Source organism: Diabrotica virgifera, chromosome 2 (assembly GCF_917563875.1).
Source record: "Diabrotica virgifera virgifera chromosome 2, PGI_DIABVI_V3a".
NCBI lineage: Eukaryota > Metazoa > Arthropoda > Insecta > Coleoptera > Chrysomelidae > Diabrotica > Diabrotica virgifera.
Window position 1 is genome coordinate 26,794,975 of NC_065444.1, and position 25,772 is coordinate 26,820,746.

At 32.5% G+C, this 25,772-nt stretch overlaps 1 protein-coding gene across 2 annotated transcripts in view; it reads right to left on the bottom strand.

Moving 5' to 3' along the window:
- Positions 1 to 25,772, bottom strand: part of LOC114332543 (Krueppel-like factor 5) — a 663,198-nt gene that overhangs the window by 593,275 nt on the left and 44,151 nt on the right. For both annotated transcript variants that reach the window (XM_050643496.1, XM_050643497.1), the window contains exon 2: positions 5,241 to 5,490. In XM_050643496.1, coding sequence (XP_050499453.1) covers positions 5,241 to 5,252 — 12 coding nt within the window. In that variant the 5' untranslated portion in view covers positions 5,253 to 5,490. The remainder of the gene's footprint in view (positions 1 to 5,240; positions 5,491 to 25,772) is intronic.

Consider the following 25,772-nt stretch of genomic DNA (forward strand, 5'->3'; position numbering starts at 1 on the left):
AAATTAAACCTCACTTTGCTTATTTGCAAAATAAAAAAGTTAGGTACTTTAACAACTAGCCATGTTTTTCGTCGATAAATCCTGTAAGACAGTAAGTGGTTGACCTTTTCCAAATGCTACTCCACTGGCGGAATTGCCATTTTAGCGCAATTTTTCGATTCTCCAATACTCGCTATATAAATAACATACGGTAATAAAAGTAACGGCACAGATATTTTGAATAATGTATTGTGTCGTTTAATTTTCAAATATCTCGAAAACTTATGGTTTTATCACTAATAATGAATAATATACTCTTCAGTCTTAACGATAAAATCATTGGTCATAGAGATATTTGAAGTTTAAAAATAAGCGGCAAAATACATTAATCAAATATCTGTACCGTTACATGTTTAACTTCAAATATCTCGAAACCTGATGACTTTATCGTTGCGAATGAAGTGTATGTTATTTACATAGATAGTATTGGAGAATCGAAAAATTCTGCTAAAATGGCATTTCCGCCAGTGGCGTAGAATTTGGGAAGGGTCAACCATTCACTGTTCCCTGTCGTACGCCTCTGGTAATAGCCAGAAACGTTTGTTTAACATAATTTTATAGGGTGTACAATACCCACACCTTTTGCCAAGTATGAAAAGGATACGTCGAATAGTTTTAAACCTCTGAGCAAAAATAGTTATTAAATTGTTAAATAAAACACCCTGTAACTGTGTAACGAGCCACATTTTATTTAAGTAATTTGAGTTAAATCCTAATATTTTGAGGTCTAGAATCTAAAAATCAAAGATTTGACATTCTTAATGAAACAACCTGTATAACGATATTTTTTAAGTAATTCACCCCCTAATGAGGGGATGAAAACTAAAAAAATGACTCCTATTATAATAAAATATACTCGTTATACGCTATAATATTGTCCTTTTCATGATCATTTTTCAGTGCGTCACAAATGATAGGAAAAAGGGTAAGTCCGTGATAATACACATTTATGACATTTATTCTAACATGACATTTTAGTTAAATCTGACAGTTGTCACATTTTATTTTCAATTTAGAATAAAAACAAATCAAATGTGTTTCTTGCATTTATAAAATGGTATTTTCTTTGATTTGTATAGTCTTATAAATTATAGAGATTATATTTGTAATATTATTATCTAATTAAAAAAAAATAATTTTTTTTAATTATGGCGCCATCTATCGACAACTAGAATAATCACAGAACTAGAAGTAATCACCGACGTGCCTTTTTTTCTGTCACATACAATTTAATGCGTTAGAAAGAAATCGAAAAACTGTGACGCACTGAAAGATGATCATGAGAAAAAGAATACCTCAAATATTCCAAGTTTTCAGCCGGATCACTTTTACAGTTTAAAAAAATTTAGTTTCGATCACGTTTTGACCAATTTTGAACACTGTGGGCCGGTTGTTCGAATGCCAATCAAAAATGATAATTATCAAATATTTAATTACTGTCACAACTGTCAATGTCAACTTTTATTGGGTTGCTGAAAACATAATTATTGATTACAATTATGAAATTAGTTAATCAATTATGTTAATAATTGTTATGTTAATTGATTAACTAATCTCATAATTATAATCAATTATGTTTTCAGCAACCCAACCAAAGTTGACATTGACAGTTGTGACAGTAATTAAATATTTGATAGTGATAATTGTTGATTAGCGTTGGAACAACCGGCCCTTAATCGATCATAAAAATAACATGTGTTTTACCGGTGTTCTCGAATTGAGGACCGCTACCTGAACAGCCAAAATAAGTGCACCGAATTACGCGAGAGATTAGAGAAATTAAAATCTTTAATAGTTACATTAAAATTATACTATTTTACGGAACAGAAACATGAAAACAGGACGAAACTACAACGGAAAACTGCAAACTTTTGTAAACAAATATTTAAGAAAATTATTGAAAATATAGTGGCTCAACAGAATAACTAATACAAAACTATGAGAATGAACAATGAAAACTAACACATCTACCACAATCAAGGAAAAAAGTGGAAATAGATTGGCCATACTTTGAGAAAAGATGAAATCAACATAGTAAGACAAGGACTTGAATACCAACCAGAGGGGAACAGAAAGAGACGAAGATCCGACAACAGCTGGAAAAGGACTACAGAGAATACGAAAAACTTGAATTAAGATGGGGCAAAATCAAAAACAGAGCAAGAAATATAACACAATGGAAGGAACTTTTACACAGTACACAGTTTATCCAGAGAATAAACAAGATAGAAGATGCGTTGACCCAGCTAGTCAGGAATCACTAGCCAAGACACTTTTGATGAAGAAACACATATCCGCCTAATAGTCCACAAGGAGGGATTGAACTAGAGCACGAACCTAGAGTACTAGAGAGAGAGAGAGACAGCTTGAGTTTATTTCTCCAATATAATTTTCGGTACTTTTCCTGCGCACCAAGTGGGCGTGCTCATTGTAGGATTTAAAAAGTTATTTATTCGTATTTTTGACAAAGTGTACACTTTTTATTGCATTTTATTAAGGAGGGAGGCGGTACCCTGAAGATAAATCAATAAGTAATAAAACAGTGGCCAACACGATTGCAACTATATATTGAAAAAATATATTAAAATAGTAACTTCCTAAATAACCGAGCATTTAGTTGTTAAGACATTGTGCAACATTTTATAGTGTACCTACTGCAATGAGTATATATATTATAGTCAAAGCCCGAATTTCAGGCACTCCTAGGTTTGACTAGGCAATCCTCAGGTCTGACTGACGGTCTAAGTCAAAGCCCGAAATAAATTACAGTTTCGGCCTTTGACTAGTCAAACCTAGGAGTGACTAAGTTGGTCAGGCAAAGGTCGAAATTTAATTTTATGAAATCGGGGTTTGACTAGTCAAACCCCGATCAGCTATTATAATGTTGTAATTTGTTAGATTAGGTTTAATAAAACGTCATTTTTTAATTTTAATGCTAATTATTTTTATATTGTCGTAATTAAAATAAAAAAATTAGTGTTTATTCTCACATGTTGAGGCATTATGGCATGTAGAGAGTTGCACAATACGTTAGACCTTTTGCATTTTCATAATTTTGAAGAGCATTTTTTATTGCAGTAGCATTTTATAAAGCTCCTCCTAATTTATAATCTTTTGTACCTACTAATTTCTCTTAGAGACAGCTTAACGTCTGGAGCATCTTCGAAATTAAGAAAATTCTCTCTGCATTCTCTTATTTGATTTCTTGAAAAAAGTGTGTTTATTGTTTCGTATTTCGTATCAACTCTATATAAACCGTCAATAATTAATTTATCGACGAATGGATGGGAAAACCTTTCGATGCGAATCAGTTAAAATATGGAGAACAGTGCCTACGTTCTTTCCGATGAAGGCTCCAATAAGAGCCGAAAATCGCGATTCAAGGGACTGGACTGCACTCCGTATTCTAATTGAAAAGTAAGATTGTTTTGCCTTCGCATTGCAACTGAATAAAAATGGTATACATTTTTATTTTAAATTATTTTATCTTGTATGATACCCAAAATATTTCAAGCATCTCCTTTGGCTCTATCAAAGCTGTGGATAAGTAGGTACTGTTACAGTTTTTCCGATCGAAATTGGAGGAATTTTTTTTTCACCTAATTGTTTCATAACATTAGCCTGGGCATGAAGATCTTCAATCGCCTTTCCTTTATTAATTTGGGTAGAACCAAAGGAGATGCTCGAAATATTTTGGGTACAAGATAAAACAATTGACGGTTTATTTAGAGTTGGTACAAAATACGGAACAATACATACAACTTTTTTCAAGAAATCAAATAAGAGAATGCAAAGAGAAATTTCTTAATTTCGAAGATGTTCCAGACGTTAAGCTGTCTATAAGAGAAATTAGTACAAAAGATCCTGAATTTCGAGGTCAAGGTTTTATAAAACGCTACTGTAATAAGAAATGCTCTTCAAAATTATGTAAGTGTAAAAGGTCTAACGTATTGAGCAACTCTAAATGCCATAATGCCTCAACATGTAAGAATAAACACTAATTTTTTCATTTTAATTACAACAATATAAAAATAATAACTACTAAAATTAAAAAATGACGTTTAATTAAAGCTAATCTAACAAATTACGACATTTTAATAGCTAATCGGAGTTTGACTAGTCAAACCCCGATTTCATAAAATTAAATTTCGACCTTTGCCTGACCAACTTAGTCTCTCGTAGGTTTGACTAGTCAAAGGCCGAAACTGTAATTTATTTCGGGCTTTGACTAAGACCGTCAGTCAGACCTGAGGATTGCCTAGTCAAACCTAGGAGGGCCTGAAATTCGGGCTTTGACTATAACATATACATAAATTAAAGTATTGTAATATTAATTATAAACGGAAGCCATTTATTATACTTATTGTTAATGTTCTTCTTTTATGTGATAATTAATGTTTTCAATAATTTGTCTATTTCACTTAAACAATAAAATTTATTGAAGCCTGTACAATGCAATCAAATAGGAGATTAAACACTAAACAGTAACATACACTAACCGGCACAAAACTCCGCCACTAAAAATTTTGATTAAGTTTGACAATTTATAACTTTATTATTTATTGGGATGAATTTGAAAATAATAGCTACTGGCCTCCAGAAAATTTTGTACAGTGATGGCCCTGGTAGAGAAATATCGGGCTATTCCGCAGGCAAGGATACCTAATATTATTTATTCGATGCCAAACATATTGCGAGCAGTCGTTGCTGCGAGAGGTGGACATAACCGCTATTAATTGTTTTGTTTTGTTGTTAATTTTGTTTTGTGTTGTTAATTTTAGTGCGATTGATCTTTTTAATTAAATACACCTTCAAAGCAGTATTTTATTTACAGCTTTTACAAGAAAAGAGATATTCGGATAATTCAAAAAACAGAATCATAGGAATGCCTCCGAAATAATACAAAAGGAGTATGAAACAAAATCAGCCGTTCAATTTTTCCACAGAATGTTTTAAAGTTAGGAGAAAATACAACGCTTCCATTCACCCCCGTATAATCCCATCTAAGCAAAAAATTTTTCTTACTGGAATAACAAACAATATCAATACATGTACCTACAAACTGATGCAACAATCTTAAAAATCGGAGTACAAATAATAAAGTCATAAATTTTCAAACTTGATCAAAAATTTTTAGTGGCGGAATTTTGTGCCGGTGAGTGTATATAAGTGTTGTTATTAGAAATCATAAAAGTACTTACCATGAAAACCATGAAAATATCTCTATCTTCTTCTTATCAGAAAGAAAACAACAGTCCACGTGTGACTATTTCTAAAGTTTTCGACCGTTCTTATCAGACGCACCGCACAAATAGATGATACTTTTATCAAAATTTTCAATCTCTGTTAGAATTCTACTATTTACAGAGCAATCTCGAATTAAGTTGTCGATGCTTCCATGTAGTTTCTATCTGAACGTAGAATCTTGTCGAAGCGGTTCTTAGAGATAATCTGAAACAAAAAATGCAAGATAATTTGAAATTTTTATCGTGTTTTTTAAGATTTTTAAATAGATGCGTTTCTTTTACAGAATGATGAATATTTTGTAAAACATTTTGTTGAATTATTTAGACCAGGGCGCATCTGTAAAAATATTAGTACATTTAGACGCATAGGCGTAACCAGGGGGGGGTTTTGGGGGTTGTAACCCCCCCCCCATTGGGATGTACTTTGAGCTCCATACGCTTAACACCATAGCCCTCAGAGACCTTCCAGTAGTTGTAACCCCCCCCTTTCAGGTAGTTGTAACCCCCCCCCTTAGGATCATCCTGGTTACGCCTATGTTTAGACGTTGAGAGGTGACTCATATTTTTTAGAGAAATTGCTTGAAAATAACTCATAATAATATTTGAGTTATCCTCCCACTCAAAAAGGTCCGGAACATTGTTTAAATAATCAAAATGTCAAAAAATTAAGGAAAAATTCCATTTTTTTCTTTGTTTTTTGGTTATAACTTTGAAAGTATTCATTTCTGAGAAAAGTTGTACTGACATAAAAGTTGCGCAATTAAATTTCCTACAATATAGAATTCGTTAAAAATTTTAAAAATTGTCACCCTTGTTGCAAAATAGCAATAATTGCGAAAAACCGATAAAAAAACAAGTAGTTTTCGCATTTTACGTTTTTCAACCATTTATGCTACACTTAGGACCTTCATATCTTACCAAGAAAAACTTTTTGGTATAAGAAAACAATACTATGAATTTCATTAAGATCGGCTGAATAGATTTTGCAAAATAAATTTTGCAATCCAGCTTTCGCAAAAAAAAAATTAATTTTTTCAAAATATTGCAGGACTGAATATAAAGCAGACAGTAAGTTTATTTTTTTTACATATAGAAGCATACCGTACCTTTCATTTGCAATTTACAAAATTAAAATCGGTTAGCCACTACGGCGTCAGGAATTTTTTTAAATACACATTTTTTTTTTGGTGCTACGCGCAGGACAGCGGATAGTTTGCTCTGATTGGGCATTCCAATGACCTTTGATAATGATTGACAAATTTTAATATTTAGTACATTATTTCGATATAAATAAATAAATTTGTTTAAAATAACACTTTTTTTGGCAAAAACTTTCTTTGTTCATATATTTTAAGTTAGAGAATAAAAGTTTATTATTTTTAAACATATGCAACTGTTTAAACAATATTTCACAAACAATAATCAAATTAGTTTGATTTTTGTGAAATTAAAATATTAAAATACAACAAAATATAGTGTAAGAAAATAATATATTAGATAAAGATTAGAAGAAATTTTGGTGGAAATCAACTTGTGTGAATCGAACTGTCCTGCGCGTAGCACCAAAAATTTATGTTTGTTTAAAAAAATTCCTGACGCCGTGGTAGTTAATGGATTTTAATTTTAAAAATTGCAAATGAAAAGTACAGTATTCTACTATAAGTAAAAAAAATTCAACTTGCTATCTGCTTTATTTTCAGTCCTGCAACATTTTGAAAAAATGATTTTTTTTGCGAAAGCTGGATTGCAAAATTTATTTTGCAAAATCTGTTGCACCGATGTTAATGAAATTTACATATTGTTTTACTATGTTATATAGTTTTTCTGGGTAAAATATGAAGGTGCTAAGTGTAGCATAAATGGTTGAAAAACGCAAAATTCAAATACTTGTTTTTTATGGTTTTTTCGCAATTATTGCTATTTTGCAACAAGGTTGACAATTTTTAAAATTTGTAACCAATCCTATATTGTAGTATATTGTAGGAAATTTAATTATGCAACTTTTATATCAGTACAACTTTTCTCGAAAGTGAATACTTGGAAAGTTAAAATAAAAAAACGAAGAAAATAATCGAATTTTTCCTTCATTTTTTGACATTTTGATTATTTAAACAATGTTCCGGACATTTTTGAGTGGGAGGATAATCCAATTATTATTATAGGAGTTAATTTCAAGCAATTTCTGCAAAAAAATATCAGTCACCTCTCAACGTCCATCTCAAAACAGATGCGCCCTGGACTATTAATGCTCTACAAAATTAAGGGAACCACATTTTTAAGGGAACTTTCTTCAGGAAGATACAAAAATTTGTTTTAAAAACTTTATTAGGTATATACTTTCCTACAGGGTCGCGCCGTCCCTAAGAGCGAAGAGGGGCGGTGTTTTCGTAGTCTTCCCAGTGATCGTATTCCTATAGGGGAACCGTCTCTTACCGTCTTTACTACTATATTTGTTGTCTTCTTCCATTATTTGTACTTTCATTCTACTCTTCTATTTCTTACCCAATCATTGATGTTCTCCACCTTGCATCTCCGTCGTATACAGGGTGTTTCAAAAAAAGGTAACCCCGTCTCTAGGGTAGGTAAAAACTGAAAAATAATTGGGGTTTGCTTAGTAAAAAATTTTTGTAAATCCATCCGTTTTCAAGATACAGGGCGTTGAAGAAAAAAAATTTTACGCATTTTTTACGATTTTGCCGAAACTACTGGCAACATTGTAATGAAATTTTATACGAATATGTTTTGGAAACTGATACATCCCATGAATTTGTTTTTATATCTGATTCTCATAGCGGGCGCTAGTTACACGGATCGTACTAAGTATTAGTCAATATAACTTTTTTAAGAGTATAACCAAAATTATATATAACCCAATAGACCAAAATTAATGAAACTTTCATTTAACAATGCATCAATTGCAAAGGATATTCTTAAACGCAAGAACTCATTAACGGGAACCCGTTTTGATAAATTTATTATTAGAGATGATAAAACACCTAAGCAAATGGAGTATTTGGATCAGTTGAGAAAGGAGCTAAATGATCGAAAGGCTAAAGGCGAGACTGATATTACTATAAAGTTCATCAGAGGAACCCCCTCTATTGTACCATCAAAAAACTGAAACAGTCAAATTTTCTTAATTTCTCTATATCTTATACTAATATTGATTCTTTAATGGCAAAACTCAATGAATTTGTTCCTTATATGGATTTAGAGAAGCCTGCTATTATGCTTATAACAGAATCCTGGCTTAAACCACATATACCTAATTCTATCATAGATGTACAAGGTTATACTATATTCCGCAACGACCGGCTTTCGACTGGAGGTGGAGTATGCATTTATGTGTTAGATTCTGTTTTTTCTCAATTTACAGTAACTGTTTTACCTTCCAATATTCCTGGCTTCGAGGCAATATGTCTTCTCTTTCATAATAAACACTTATCTTTTACGATTTGCTGTGTTTACAGACCGCCTGATACTGCTTATAATAATTATGTTCAACTTATTAATTTTTTATCCGTTCTAGCTTCAACTTACAAAAACCTAATTATTGCCGGTGACTTCAATCATAGAGATTTAAAATGGCCACATCCTGTACCTCAAAATGCTTCATCTAGACTTCTTCTTGATTTTGTACAAGATTCACATCTCCAACAAATCGTTACTGAACCAACTCGTTTCCGTTCTGGGCAGCAACCCTCCATCTTGGATTTAATTATTACTTCTGATAATGATTTAATAAACAATCTAGAATACTATCCCCCTTTTGCTAAATCCGATCATGCAATTCTTCAGTTCCAAATGCAGTTAATTCTTGTTACTGATCCAAAAAAACTATACTCATCAAGATATTTTATTGATTATAGAGGTATTAATCATGATGTGTCACTGGTTGACTGGGCTTCCGCCCTGTCGTTACCAAATGTACAGGAAAACTGGAATATTTTTCATGAACAATGTAGCAACATCATAAAAAAGAATACAAGCTCAAGACTTATAACTACATTTCCTTCTAAACCCTGGATTAATTGGGATATTCAAAGACTGATTAAGAGAAAGAAAGCTCTTTGGCAAAAGTATCAAAGATCACGTTTGGAGAATGATTTTGTTACGCATAGGAAAGTTGCCAATCTATTGAAAACAAAAATTTGCAATGCTAGGAGAAACTATGAAAAAAATATTATAGACAGCAATAATCCAAAGAAGTTTTATAAGTATATTAGAACTTCCATAAACACAAAAGTTTCTGTTCCTCAATTAAAAACAGACTCAGGTGATATTACAAATGATGATTTGAAAGTGGCTACAACTTTTGCTAGGAGCTTTTACGGATCTTTTACTTTAGAACCTGATGGCCCGCTCCCAGACTTACATTATGAACCCGTAAATCATAGTTCTATTACCTCAGTAGAATTTTCTCCTGATGATATTTTTAAAAAACTTAAAGAACTTGACACCAACAAATCTCCAGGACCAGATAATCTTTCTCCTACTTTCTTGAAATCATGTGCAAATGCTCTTAAATATCCACTCCATTTGCTTATGGAACAATCATTCCACTCTGCTACTCTGCCACTTATTTGGAAAGAAGCACGGGTGAAACCAATCTTTAAGAAAGGAGATAAACTCGACCCCAAAAATTATAGGCCTGTTAGTCTCACTCCAGTTATATCCAAAGTTATGGAATCAATTATTGTGGATAATTTACACATATTTTTGAACCAGCATCAAATAATCCCGAACGAACAACATGGCTTTACCAGTGGAAGATCGGTTGTTACCAACTTGTTATGTTGCCTAAATGACTGGACTGCCGAAGTAGATATGGGACAGGATATTGATATTATCTACTTAGATTTTAGCAAGGCTTTCGATAAAGTTCCAAGGGAAAGGCTTTTGAAAAAATTAAACAGGATTGGAATTCGCGGGCAACTGTTAAACTGGATTTCAGCCTTCTTAAGTGAAAGAAAATTTTCAGTAAGAATACAGTCTTCAAGTAGCCCCCTATATGACGTGATAAGTGGAGTCCCCCAAGGATCTGTTTTAGGGCCACTACTGTTTAATATATTTACATCGGAGCTAAAATACATCATTTCATCAAAGTTTTCGGTTTATGCGGATGACACAAAGCTGTACAACAATCCTAAAATAAACTCTCAGTGTTTGCAAAAAGACTTGGACAGCATTTCTCGATGGTGTACTGACTGGTTGCTACCGCTTAATATAGAAAAATGTGTCGTTCTTCATCTCGGCAAGAATAACCCTCGGTTAAATTATTTTATTAACGGCACCGTTTTAAAAAAGACCGATTGTCACTCTGATCTCGGCGTGTTAATAGACTCACAATTGTCCTGGACTCCTCAAACGTTGCAACAGTGTAATAAAGCCAATCGCATGGTATATCTTATTAGTAAAGTTTTTTCGTCCTGTGACAGTCGAACCTTAGCAAAATTGTATAAAACTTATGTGAGACCTATATTAGAATTTGCTAATTCAGTGTGGTGTCCGGTTCTTCAGCGTGATGTAAATATGCTGGAAAATGTACAGCGACGAGTAACACGGATCCCGTATTCATTGGTGCGTCCCTCATATGAAGATCGTTTAAGGATCATGGATTTAGTTCCATTATCCGCCCGAAGACTTAGAGGCGACTTAATTACAACATTCAATTCATTTCATTACGAAACTTCTTCACTCAGAAATTTCTTTACAATAAATACAGATGAGCGGTTAAGAGGCCATCCCAGAAAGCTAAGAAGAGAACTCTGCAGAACCAACATCAGGTTAAACTTTTTATCAAATAGGGTTGTTTATGCTTGGAATTCATTACCGGCTTATGTCGCTATGGCTCCTAGTACAAATAGTTTTAAGAATAGACTCGATAATAATTGATTGTATTTTTAATTTAATTATATGTAAATCAGCGTATTTAAGTGTAAAACAGCTAAGTACCAAAATTTGTTTAGCTTTTAGAGTATAATAGGATTCTAATCCTCTATTCTTATTGAATGTTAATAATAAATAATAATAATAATAATAATTATTAATCAAAATTTCAAGTAAACTTAAACATCATTCAATTTTACACGAAAAAGGTACTCTTGGTAAAACTCGATACTGTGTACCGTTTTCGGAATATTTTGATTTGAAAATTATGAAGTAATAATTGATGCTGGTAGTAATGATAAATTTCTAATAGGTATACCTCTATTTTCTCCAAGTGTGCCATGGATATCTGACATTTATTGATTGTTATGACGATAAATCAACAATAATTAGAGTTTTTAAACCTTCTTTCAATTTTTCAATTTTCAAAAATGCGTAATTTTTTTTTCTTCAACGCCCTGTATCTTTAAAACGGATGGCGTTGCAAAAAGTTTTTACTAAGCAAACCTATTTTTCAGTTTTTTACCTACCCTAGAGACGGGGTTACCTTTTTTTAAACACCCTGTATATTTACTTTTGGTAGGGGAGCCCAAGCGGGGATTTTTGCAGTTACTCGAGCGCATCAGATTATCATATGGGGAGAAACCTGGTACCCTCCAGATGTACCTCTAAGTACCATATATTGGCTCTTAACACAGGGGAGTTCGTTAAGGGGGGCCCGAAAAAAAAATCTATCGTTAAAAAAACTCGAAATTGTCAGATTAAGATAAGTTAGGTTAAGTACATGCAAAAGAGTGTATATTTAAAAAATCTGACGATTTGAGCCGGGCATAAGGAAATGGGTGAGTCCCAAAGTTTCACAAGAAAAAAGCGAATATTTCGCGAAATGACTGACAGGTCGAAAAACTAAAAAATTTGTGCTCAATATTTTTTAAAAATCTATCGAATGATACCAAACACGACTTCCAACGGAGAGGGGTGGGGGGTAAATGTAATATTTTAAATACGAATCCCGCGATATTTCGCAAAGTGAACATCAGATCGAAAAACTCTAAAATACACTTATTTAATATTTTTTAAAAATCTATCGAATGATACCAAACACGACTTCCAACGGAGAGGGGTGGGGGTTACTTTAAAATCTTATAGGAGCCCCATTTTTTAATACAAATTTCGATTCCTTACGAAAAAATAAGTAACTTTTATTCGAAACATTTTTTCGAATTATGCATAGATGGCGTTATAATCGGAAAAAAGATTGTTGGAAATGGAAAATTAAATTAAAAAATGGCAAGCGCCCACTAAAATGGAAAACTTTACTTAACTTTTTTTGGTTTTAGGACCTACTCTTCACAACCCAATAGGTCCCCATAACGCTCGAGTGACTGCACATTTAGCATACTTTGCGCCCCTACCATTTAGCTCTGCCCCAACATTGACTTACCATTGATTTTTGTAAGAGTTTTCATCTCTGCTGTTTTTAGCATTCCTTTTTTCCTGTTTTTTTTAATATCTCTGTGCCAGGTCGTGTCTCGTAATTAGACTGATCACTGTTTTGTAAATTCTGCCTTTCATTTCTTTTCCGATATTTTTATTTCTCCTTATTTTTTCATAAAAGCAACCTGCGGCTTTGTTTGCTCTATTCACTTGATCTTCCACTTCTGTTTCGAACCTTCCGTAGCTAGATAGTGTGATGCCTAGATATTTAAACTCCATCACTTGTTCAGCGAGTATCCGAGCCTCTAGCTCTAATTTACGCAGTATATTATCGTAGTAGATTTGCTGTTAGAACCATGCATTTTGTCTTTTTTTATTGCTTTTACTTACTTACCTTTTTATTGTTTAGTCTATGATCAGGTTGATCAACAGAGGACTCACGGAATTCCCATGTCTGATCCCATTGCTAGCTTCAATTGGGTCAGTTAATTCTTCTACTTTTACTTTTATTGTGTTGTTCTGGTAAATATTTTCGATCGTGTTGGTTAGTCCTAAAGATATTACTCTTCCGTACAATAAGTGGATACTGTCCTTTAATTTGGCCCTATCAAATGCCTTCTAAGTCCATGAAACATGAATATGCCGGTTTATTGTATTTTAATGATTTCTTTTGCACTTGCCTAATTATAAATATAGCGTCGATGTGTGATCTTCCCGACCTAAAACCTTGTTGTTCTTCTGCTAGTATTATAATTATTTTATTCGATTAATTTGCTATGAATTTGGTTAGTGTTGTATTTAATAAATTATTTGCTATGTTATTCTCCAGGTCTAATATTCTAAGAGGTCTAATAGGTCGAAGAGAGGTATTATAAGATGCTTGATCTCCATTCTTGTGGTTTTCTGTTTTGTACTATTATTTTTGAAGTTATACTTCATAAAATTTCATAATTCTGCGCGCATGCGCACACAGACAGTATGTACTTAGTTGCAATGAATTGTTCAGAATTAAAAAACGGCTCCGAACTCTGGAGAGGAAACAGATAAGAGGTAGAGCATTGGACTAGAGATCGAGAGGTCGCGGGTTCAAATCCCGGACGATTCACGTTTTTTTTTTAATTTTTGGTAGTTTTAATAAAAAAATTTTGAAAGTGGTAGGTAAGAAAGTTAGTTTAATATTTAAATAAAATGCAAATAAAAACAGTTAAGTATATTTATTTCGTTGAAATTATATAATAGAAGTATAACTTCTTACGTGCGTACAAAGTACACACACATTCTTTTTTGGATTAGTTTTAATAGTTGTTTGGTCAGATCTGGTCCTCCGTACTTTAGGAGTTCATTCGGTATTCTATCCTCTCCTGGTGATTTTCTATTTTTGAATCTCCTTGTTTTCAATGTTTATTTCTTCGTTTGTCGTCACTTCTTATGTTGGTGGTTCAGTGTTTATCAGAAAGGATTGTAACAACTCTCTCTCTTCAATCCTGACCTCCCGGAGGGAGTGTAGTGGTCGACGTGATGTCGTGTATTGTCCGTCTCCAAAGATCTCTGTCTCTGGTCATTTCTTTTAACTCATGCATAGGTCTTTTGCATATTCCTGTAATCTGATCGATCCATCTTGTTGGGGATCTTCCTCGTGATCTTCGACCTTCCACCTTTCCTTGTATAATGAGCCTTTCCATGTTTTCTGTGTTTGCTCTCATAACATGTCCAAAGTATTTTAATTGTTGGAGATGGACTTTACTGGAGAGTCGTTGGCTAACTTTTAGCTCTCTTAAAATTGAATTATTTGTTCTATGGTCGGTCCAAGGAATTCGTAGCATTCGTCTCTAACAGAACATTTCAGTGGCGTCTATCTTTCTTCTTTCCGAATTTCTCAGGGTCCAAGATTCACATCCGTAGGTCAGTATTGGGAATATTAAGCAGTTGATCAACCTCATCTTTAACGCTCTTGAAATTTGACAGTCCTTCCATATTGTGGTCATTTTTGCTGTGGCGACTTTTGCTAGATCACATCTACGTTTTATCTCTTCCTGTAGTGACCCTGTGTTTGTGATTAATGATCCCATTGTAACAACAAATAAAAATGATGAACTTCAATCTCGAGCTATCAAATAGTTCAAGTTCCTATTGATGGATTTTGACGTTTTTCTGGAATATGTTGTTTGTTATAAATTTAATGTTAAATTAAACTTGTAAATTGTTTAAAAAACTTACAATATACAAAAATTTGCAATATACATATAGGACGATTTTTTTACAAAACATAGGAATAAATAACTTAAATATGGCAAATATGTAATTTGATAAATATTTAAGGTTTTCCAATAAAAATCGTTCTAACAATATTGCTAAAACAATTATTGTCGAAAATTGTTTAAAAAATATACATGGTTAATTTAACATTAAATTTATTAACAACAGGCACAACAGTTTACGAAAAGAGTACATACAAATGAAAAACGTTATTTATGAAACAGTTCGTGAAGTATGCTTTTTTGCGAACGCACGCGATGTTTAGAGCACGAGCGACAGCGGCGCGAGTGCTATACATCGCGTAAGTTCGCAAAAAGTACTTCACGCACAGTCTCATACAATATTTTATCTACGATAAACAAATAAAAAAACTGTAACTCTTCGTCACTGGAATTCATTTCTATTCTACAATTTTTAGAACTTTGACATTTAAAAATTCTAACTTCTTTCAAACCACAAAACTGTCAAAACTTTTGTCGTAATTTATTACTGACAATGTCATCACCGTGACAACGCGAAAGTTAAGGATATTTGATTATATGAAAGTGTGCCAAAAACAGTGCGAAAAGGTAAATCCCATTTAAAATACATTCACGCACACTTTAAATCCTTCACGCACTGTTATCTATAATGACAGTTTTCACAAACTAAAAACTTATACATACATAATATGAGATAGAGTAGATAAAATAATTTTATAGTACCTGCTCCACTACTCCAAGCTGAACAAATTGGAGCTCCACATTTTGAATTTTGAGCTTCATTTTTTGTTTTGTTTAAATTGTGAATAAATACCAGCTTTCCGAATGCGAAAAAAATAATTTTCCCCGGCCAATGGTGAAAAAGTTATTCTAATTGTTTGTAAGTAAATAATTGCAATGTTTTGCAATTTGGTTTTGCAATGTTGGAAAACGGTTTTAACTATTTTTTAAATTGTTTTGAAATAATTGCTCTACCTTTCTTTCTTGCTGATCAACCCGTAGAATCATTGTAAATTTTTTTCTGACTTATCTTATGACAAAAAAAGTTATTTAGGATAAATAAATTGAATAAATTATAACCAGAAATCAACTTAAGATTCTTTTGCAAATATTTTTTTAATGAATAACTGTGGCAGGTGTCAGGAATATTATTAAAAAGACTTAGCACCTTATTTAACCTAGCGAATGGTAACAAGATGGGTTTTAAACCTACCTTCGAGAACCAGACTAATAATAAATATTCTGATATTCATACAATTTAACTAGTAAATCGTCTCTAGATCGAATGACAGTTTAGCGTTTGGCCACACGGGCGATTTTTTACGGCCGCTGCGCGCCGTAAGAGCCGTAAAAATCAGCGCGAAAATGGGTCCTACCATAGCCACCTTTACTTTACAAGCCATGAAGTTGAAACTTGGCAACATCTAAGCGTAGACCGGTTAATTCTGACAGTTCTCATTTATTTTTAAATGTTTTTAAATAATATTCACTGTATTTACAGAAAAACTCAAACATTTTACAATATTTCGTGCTCCAAATTATAAAGAATATTAAAAGGTATGTATTAAGATGATTTTAGTTCAATATAATATATTTTTATATAATATATTTTATAGTATAATATATTAATATAATAAACTTACGTGCATATAGAAATGCGTCCACTTAAAATTTTTGTCATTTTTGATGTCTTATATTTACTAAACCTGTTGGCCGATTCAAGTGATTTTTTTAATATGTTATAGCCTGATTCTTTAACAATACCGCTGTAATAATATTGTTTCTAAGCAGTTAATTTTTTATTGTATAACGGGCATTTATAAAATAGTGAAATTAAAACTCAACTATAGCCTCAGGTTTTCTTAACATTCTGTTTTTTATTCATCCTGTCAAAATTTTCAATGTATTTTAAATGTAATCATTTTTTTTCGAATCTTGAAAAATCTAATAAGTATTTTTGAAAAATTTAAACGCAGAATGAAAGATTACTTTATCACCGAGGGCCGAAAGTCCCTTAGAATGAATATTCCATAGGGTGATGCGAACTTTGAAAAAAAAAGACAGTTTAATTCGTACACCCGGTATATATACAATGAAAATTTACTTATTTAGCAACAATATTATTACAGGGGTATTGTTAAAGAATCAGGCTATAACATATTAAAAAATCAATTTAAATCGGCCAACAGGTTCGGGAAATACGAGACATCAAAAATGACCAAATTTTTGAGTGGGCTGATTTCTATGCACGCAAGTTTATATAAATTTCTTTAAGTTTGGTATTTTACATACGGCATACCTACTTATAATTTTTGTTTTTGTAGATGCCAAGCCGTTGCTGTGTACCAGAGTGCAAAAGCAATTACGATAGCAGTCTTAAAAAGAATGAACAACCAGAAAGCACTTTTTTATTTCCAAAGGATCCAAAGCTGCGAGAACTTTGTTTACAGTGTATCCACAGGAAAAATTTTGTTATTGGAACATCAGCGGTAGTATGTGCCAAACATTTTTATTCTGATGACATCGAGAGAGTTAGAGAATGGGTAGATAAGGAAGGCAACAAACATGTAGAGAAATTAACGAATCCTAAGTTAAAACCTTCTGCAGTTCCTCGCGGAAAGTGCGAAAAACTTTAAAAGGAAAGGAACAAAATGCAAAATTTTGACGCCTGTCAAAATTTTCAGTGTATTTTAAATGCAATGATTTTTTCGAATTCTGAGAAAACTAATAAGTATTTTTGAAAAATTTAAACGCTGAATGAAAGATTACTTTATTACCGAGGGCCGAAAGTCCCTTAGAATGAATGAAAGGTTGTTTTTGAATGACATATTTGAAACTAAAAATCACACTAAATTTTCTTAATTTTTCGCCCCTGTAACTTATTAAAATAAACATAGAAGTTTTCAGGGACTTTCGGCCCTCGGTCCTAACGTAATCTTTCATTCTGCGTTTAAATTTTTGAAAAATACTCATTAGTTTTCTTAGGATTCGAAAAAAATTAATCCCATGTATATTCTTGTTATTGGTTTTTTTTTGTATAATAAACGTTACTTACAAGGAAGTACTTTTAATTTTATTTTGTACAAACTTCTAATTAATAATATTTTCTTGTTCGACTCAAAAAATACTATAAATTTTACCAGAATTTCTACTTTAAAATTGTGTTTTCAAAAGCGGTAGTCCGAAAGTCGGACTACGCACGTCATCAATTGCGATGTTGCCTTTTTCTCTTCATGGCTTGTAAAGTAAAGGTGGCTATGGTCCTACGGTGAGAATAGTAGATGGCCAGACTGAGCTGTAAAATATCGCGCAGCAACAGTCTGGCCATCTACTATTCTCACCGTGGGACCCATTTTCGCGCTGATTTTTACGGCTCTTACGGCGGCCGTAAAAAATCGCCCGTGTGGCCAAACGCTTAGTGATAGTTCACCTACCAATGAAAAATTTGTTTACATTATAGAAGTTTAAGAATTATGATTGTCCTAATCATCAACAACTACATAATTTGCGCAAGAATAGACACGTGTATTGATATAACCCATAATGATAAGATGGCATGCAAGAAATATAGAGAGTGGTACAAAGTTGTTGTGGTGTCTAAGAATTATATAAATAGATGTTTTAAGATTTTTTGTACTTCATTTAATATCTAAAAATAATTTGTCGAAATGAAAATAAATTAAGTTAGTTAATGAATAATAACATAAATAATAATATAAAATAAATTCAGTTGATGTGACAAGTTTAAATATTGGTCAATATGAGTTTGAAAAGGTAGAACATTTAAATATCTTGTGGTCTCAGTTAAGAGGATGGGTACGTATTTTCGGTTGCAATGGTATTCAAATGGGGATTCATTTTTTTCGAATCCTGAGAAAACTAATAAGTATTTTTAAAAAATTTAAACGCAGAATGAAAGATTACCTTATTAGCGAGGGCCGAAAGTCCCTGAGAACTTTTATAATGTTTATTTTAATAAGTTAAAGGGGTGAAAAACGAAGAGAAAATTTAGTGTGATTTTTAATTTCAAATATCTCATTCAAAATAAACTTTTTATTTATTCTAAGGGACTTTCGGCCCTCGGTAATAATTTAGTCTTCCATTCTGCGTTTAAATTTTTCAAAAATATTTATTGGTTTTTTCAGGATTCGAAAAAAATGAACACAATTTCCGTGGTAATATTTTCCAAATATATTTCCAAATATTTTCCAAATCTCAGTCAAATAGAATATTGTCAGCATATTTTCAGTCAGACAGTGACAATCAGTGACAATTTTAAATATTTGACATGAATCGGGAATATTTTGAGTTGTTGATTAAATAATATTGATATACAGGGTGGTTGATCTTATTCGCCTCGGTGTCTGTACGGAAAACCACTTGATATTTTAATAAAATTTCTTCACAGTAATATACAGGGCCATTAATACTACAATCTAAAAATAATGTGAATTATACAGGGTGCTCCAAAAAAGAGTGGTATATCAAAGTTATATTTTTTCTTATGGAATGCCCTGTATCTGATGGCATTACTGAATTGACCTTAAAAAATAAGCTATACTTTTATAAGGGTTCCCTATACCTAAATACAGGGTGTTTTGATTTATTTCGATTTTTATGAAAATGTAAGGTTTTAGAAAAAAATAAATATCTACGAATCTAAGAATCAGTAACAAATTCCTTCTTGGATCTTAATAATAGACTATTTAGCATACTTAAACAGATGCTTACTGCAACAAAATTTCTTACAGGGTGGTCAAAATATGAGATTGTTCTATTAACAAATTCAAGCTGTAATAACTTACTTAATTTAAATGGAACACCCTGTATCTTACTAGTCTATCGCTTAGAAAATATACTTATCTTTCAATTTGTATTAGGGTTTCCTACACCTATATTTTTACAGGGTGGTCAAAATATTAGATTTTTCTATTAACAAATTCAAGCTGCAATAACTTACTTATTTTAAATAGAACACCCTCTATCTTACTAGCCTATCGCGTAGACAATTTATTTAGCTTTTAATTCTTATTAGGGTTTCCTATACCTATCTCCCTTCATTTGTTAAATATTTAAAGATTTCCTAATTTGCAAGCTTTAAAAATTAGAATTAAGTAAATATGTCGTAGTTACATATTATGTACAACACATCACCAACACCGGCAATATACTTAGACATGATACTGTCAATAATAAAATTTTCATTGTTATCATGTAATCACACAAAGTGTTGTATTATTTTAGTTGATTTTGGCCTACATGTGACATTGAATAATATGTTTATATTAAACTGCATACCCTATATTAGATGCCGTATTCTGGAAGATACTTAAATTATATTTCATTCCGTATAAGTATTTTCCATATCTTAAACCAATGGTTATTAAATAAATTTAAGAACACCACTTCTTATTTGAATCTTTGAATCGCAATTACAGACAATTAAAGGCAATGCTACTATGACGAAAACGAGCCTATTGAACAAAAATATGTAAAAATGGGTATTTACAGAATAACGTGGGAATTAACATTTACAGAATAACATGTGTATTGAGAATGTTTACATGGAATTGAAGAGATTTTAAATATCTTCCATTATAAAGAATAGAATATCGAGTATGTCATTTAAAATAAGAACACTGTGTGATTAAATGATAAAAATATGAATTTTATTAACGAAAGTATCTTGACTAAGATATTTAAGTATATTGCCGGTGTTGGTGATGTGTTGTACATAACCACGACATAGGTACTTAATTCTAATTTTTAAAGCTTACAAATTAGGAAATCTTTAAATATTTCAAAAATGAAGGGAGATAGGCATAGGTAACCCTAATAAGGATTGAAAGTAAAGTAAATTTTATACGCGATAGATTAGTAAGATACAGGGTGTTCCATTTAAAATAAGTAAGTTATTACAGCTTGAATTTGTTAATAGAACAATCTAATATTTTGACCACCCTGTAAAAGATAGGTATAGGAAACCCTAATATAAATTGAAAGCTAAGTAAATTTTCTACGCGATAGACTAGTAAGATACAGGGTGTTCTATTTAAAATAAGTAAGTTATTACAGCTTGAATTTGTTAATAGAACAATCTCATATTTTGACCACCCTGTAAGAAATTTTGTTGCAGCAAGCATCTGTTTAAGTATGCTAAATAGTCTATTATTAAGATCCAAGAAGGAATCTGTTACTGATTCTTAAATTCGTAGATATTTATTTTTTTCTAAAACCTTACATTTTCATAAAAATCGAAATAAATCAAAACACCCTGTATTTAGGTATAGGGAACCCTTATAAAAGTATAGCTTATTTTTTAAGGTCAATTCAGTAATGTCATCAGATATAGTGCATTCCATAAGAAAAAATATAACTTTGATATACCACTCTTTTTTGGAGCACCCTGTTGAATTCACATTATTTTTAGGTTGTAGTATTAAAGGCCCTGTATATTTCTGTGAAGAAATTTTTTTAAAATATCAAGTGGTTTTCCGTACAGAGACCGAGGCGAATAAGGTGAACCACCCTGTATAGTGTATTTGATAAATAATTGATTTAAGACGTGAACTTTATAAAAAGTTATTTATTGTGTATTATTTATGGAAGATCCAAGCAGAGAATACATCAAGTATTTTTTGTTAAAGATGTTCAAAATTGTAAGCGTTCCATAGTAACAATATATTATTAAAAAATCACTTTAACACTTTTCCTCTTTTCTCGATTGAGTATTAGTTTTTGTTGTACATATAAATTATTACAATTAGGTACCGAATACATAGTTAGTGAAAAAATTATCAGTAGTAATTGCACAAGAGCTCTGAAATTCTATATTAATTTCAGAGGTCGAGTGCAATTTGTTGCGATTATTTTATGAATAAAACTCTTCAAAACCAAAATTTTATTGTAATTTATGTAAGTACCATTAAACACACAGTTTTTATAAATATTTGACGATTGAAAGTCATTACTTTTATAATTTTTAAAACATTAATTGTCATTAATGTCACTGAATGTATTTTTTCGTAGCAACGAAGGGCATCTGACGTAATATACTTAACGACGGGAGATTATCAAAAATTATCGATTTAATTCAGATTTCTCTAGCTTTCTATTGGTCAGAATCTCCTATGAATGAAATAATCACATTTATTAACTGAATTAATAATTTACAATTATACAAATAACAGTTATCCAAGAATATTCAAAAGCCATCTCTTTAAGTTAATTATGACATTGTTAAGTAGAATGACATTCTAGTAATAGGTTTGTTCTAGCAAACAGTCAAACTAGTCAGAAACCGTCAGCAAACAGTTGGTCAGTGAGAGAACATAATACAGTCACCAGTGCTATCCCCTCTACTCGCGCTGGTCGACTATTCGCTGATGGTTTCAAACCGTTTGAAACTGATGCTAGAACAAACCTAATATTTACAAATCCATACCAGTGTGAATTTTACTACACGTAATTTGCCATGTAAAGACAGAAAAGGTAGGGATAGCAGTAAAATATTTGCGAATTATGTACCCATGGCCTTAATATTCTGATTAAGCAATGCATTGCTTACTCAATATAGACTAATTTTTACACGCGGCACACCAAGTTTTGTCTAATATTTGTTCATAAAATCATACATATTTAAATGTATTTTAATACTTTCAAGTGTTATTAGGCACGTTTTTGCTAAAAGCATTCTTCCTCAACAACAAAGATTTTATAGAAATAGATTTCATTGCTCCTAAGCATATTCGAAGAGCATAAAATCATCATCAATCAAAGCTGAATTGTCCATTGTTGAACATAGCCCTCCTCTAGGTATTTCCATTATTTCTGTTCTGCGCCCCTGCTATTGTTCTTCTTCTTAAAGTGCCCTCTCCTCAATGAAGGTTGGCTACTACAATTGCAAACCCTTCCCTGTCTTCAGCTGTATTAGCTGTTCAAAATTTAGCCCTGTCCATTGTCGGATGTTTCTGAGCCACGATAGTCTTTTCCTTCCTAGTCCTCTCCTTCCCTCAATCTTTCCTTTCACTATAAGTTGAGCATATTGGTACTTATTTATTATTACTCAGTATGAGTCCTAGGTATGATGTTTTTCTAACTTTCACTGTGTTTGAAAAGTTCTCTTTCCTTGCCCAGGGCCGGCGATAACGGGCCTGCAAGGGATGCACTGCAGGCGGGCGCCCCTGTTTGGGGGGCGCCAGAATGAGCTTTTTTTGTGCTGGTGTTATGCAAAATACTAAAATAGAAAAACTCATTTTTTTTAATGTGGTTTAAATTCGTCATAATACCCTAATCAGTGTTTGTTAGTTTTGCATACGACTCATGTAAAATATACAAAAATGTGCAAAGCCGCATAGAATTCTTACCATGTAGTAATATAATTTATTGGTCAAAGATATTATTCAACCAAACAACTTTGCTCTAAATGAGAATGCTTTGTTTATTTTCTTCAAATTTCTTGCAAGTTGTTAGTTTTGTATCAGCAGTTATGAGAGGAAATGAATGATTTCTAGTAAAATAAACACGATTGTGATACTGTTTTCTTGCCGCCTGTGTAATTTAAGTATTATGTACTTATTAGTAGGTATCGAGTATTAATCCCATAAAACATAATATTTAAAATAAACATTTTACATAAAGTTTAGTTTAGAGATTTTTAGATTTAGATTTAATAATATTTCATGTGATTATACCTATACTAATACAGAATAGTTTGTCAGTTGTACTCTGCAGTTAAAGAATCTATTTAGTGTTGCATTCAATTCATATAAAATTATATTTGTTAAGTAGTTTCACATTACTGCAGAAACATAATCTTGAGGTTTTAAAGCTATTATTTTTATTTAGTTAAATAAAAAAAGATTCAAAAAAAATTATGTGGGGCACGAACCGAAGAAGAAAAGCCGAAAAAGAAGAAATGACAAAAACAATCTTAGTTCTCTTAGCTAATTTCTTAAAAAAATAAAATGAAGTTGTTCTGTCATATCATGGATCCAATAAAACTGTAACCGCACTTTATTTACCGGGGACATTTGCGGGGAGGGGAACACCGACTAAGTCGATGCCTCGCTGCCTGGAACACACATTTTTAGGACACAAGTCCAAAATCAAGTCAATAATATGGAGAAAAGCTCTTCTAGCTACCCCTAAAAACCGGTTGATTTAACCACATAAAGTAATACAGAGGATGTCCCATTACCCAGGGCATCCAAGGAAACGTTCAGTACAAAGCCTCCTCATTCGTTATGTACTGCGATGGGGTGGGGTGGTGTTATAGCTTGGGGGTCAGATAAATACCACTCCAGGTTATGGGCGGTCAGATAGGTAGGTCAGTGACCGGTTTGATCTTCGGAAATGTGGGTCTCACTGTTTCATTAAAACACACATAATGTCCCCAAGGCTGGGGTTGTACGAGTATCAGCATGGGCGCCCATGCAGGCACGCTGTCAGGGAGGCCGTGCCACCCCCTAGCTTTTCGGGTGCTTTAAACTATATATTGTCATCCAAAGTATACAAAATGTAATGTGCAACATCTTCACGTCTGGCTCCACCCTAAAAATTTTTATATGGGCGCCCATAAGAATGTGTGTGGGGGGGGGGGCGCCTTGCTAGTTTTGCAGGCGGGCACCTTATACCCTAGCGCCTGTCCTTGCCTATTATTATGCAACACTTCTTTGTTTGAGGTATGCAATGTTCATGGAATTTTGAGGATTCTCAGACAGATCCACTTTTCAAATGCCCCCAATTTATTACGGTTTATGTTTTAAGGGTCATTGTCTCAACTGCATAGAGAATAGTCGACCCTGTTATCCAATCGGTCATAATTATTCTTTTGAGGTCATCGGTGTTATCGCTTTGGGGTTATTCCCTGGCTTCGCTTGTGTACACTTGAGTCCACGAGTCTTTACCCGTGCGTCATCATTTAAGCAGCGTTTCCCAAACTGTGCTCCGCGGAGCACCGAGTGCTCCGCGAAGCATCTACAGGTGCTCCGTTATATGGCGATAATAAACGGTTAAACGTTAGAAAAAAAATAGATAAGAGTTTCAAAATTAAAATACTGGTTTGACATGGTTAATTTGGCATGGCATTGGTTAATTAAATTGGCATATTTAACAGATATTTTTAACAAGGTCAATGAAGTTAGTCTTTCACTTCGGGGAAACACAATAACTGTCTTTAACGCCAATGATAAAATACAAGCGTATAGGAAGAAATGAATTTTTGGGCAGACTCGGTGAAAAATAAAAATTGGGATAGCTTTCCACTAATCACAGAATTTAGAGAAGAACTGGAATCGGACATACCTGAAGGTGTCTAACGAGTTCCACACTCATCTGCTAAATTTACTTGAAAACTTCTATAATTATTTTCCTGAGGAATTTCACGACAAAATTAAAGAAAACTTCTGGGTTGCAGGTCCATACCTTGCAATGTTAAAAAAAACCAGCTTCCTTAACATCTCAACAGTATGAATGCCTGATAGATTTGACATCGGATTCTACGATAAAAAACATTTTGAAATTAAATCGCTAGTAGATTTTTGGTGTCAACTCAAAGACGAATTTAAAATTCTGTCAGATAAAGCGAAAACTATTCTTCTCCTTTTTGCAACAACATACTTATGTGAAGCAGCATTCTCTACCTATGTGGCCACTAAAACAAAATATAGATCTCGACTGAATGCACAACCTGGCATTCGATTGAAGTTATCCCAAATTCAACCGGATATTAGGTACTAACCTGTGCAACTCAAGCCAGCCTCATTCTTCACATTAAAATAAAGACATTACGTTTTTTAAGATTGTAGAAATAGGATCTGTGTGATCATTTTATTTTTGTTATTCATTATATGAAATTAAGTTTCTTATGTTTGCGATTGAAAAAAAAAATTAAAACTGAATAGAAAATGTAACGATTAATATC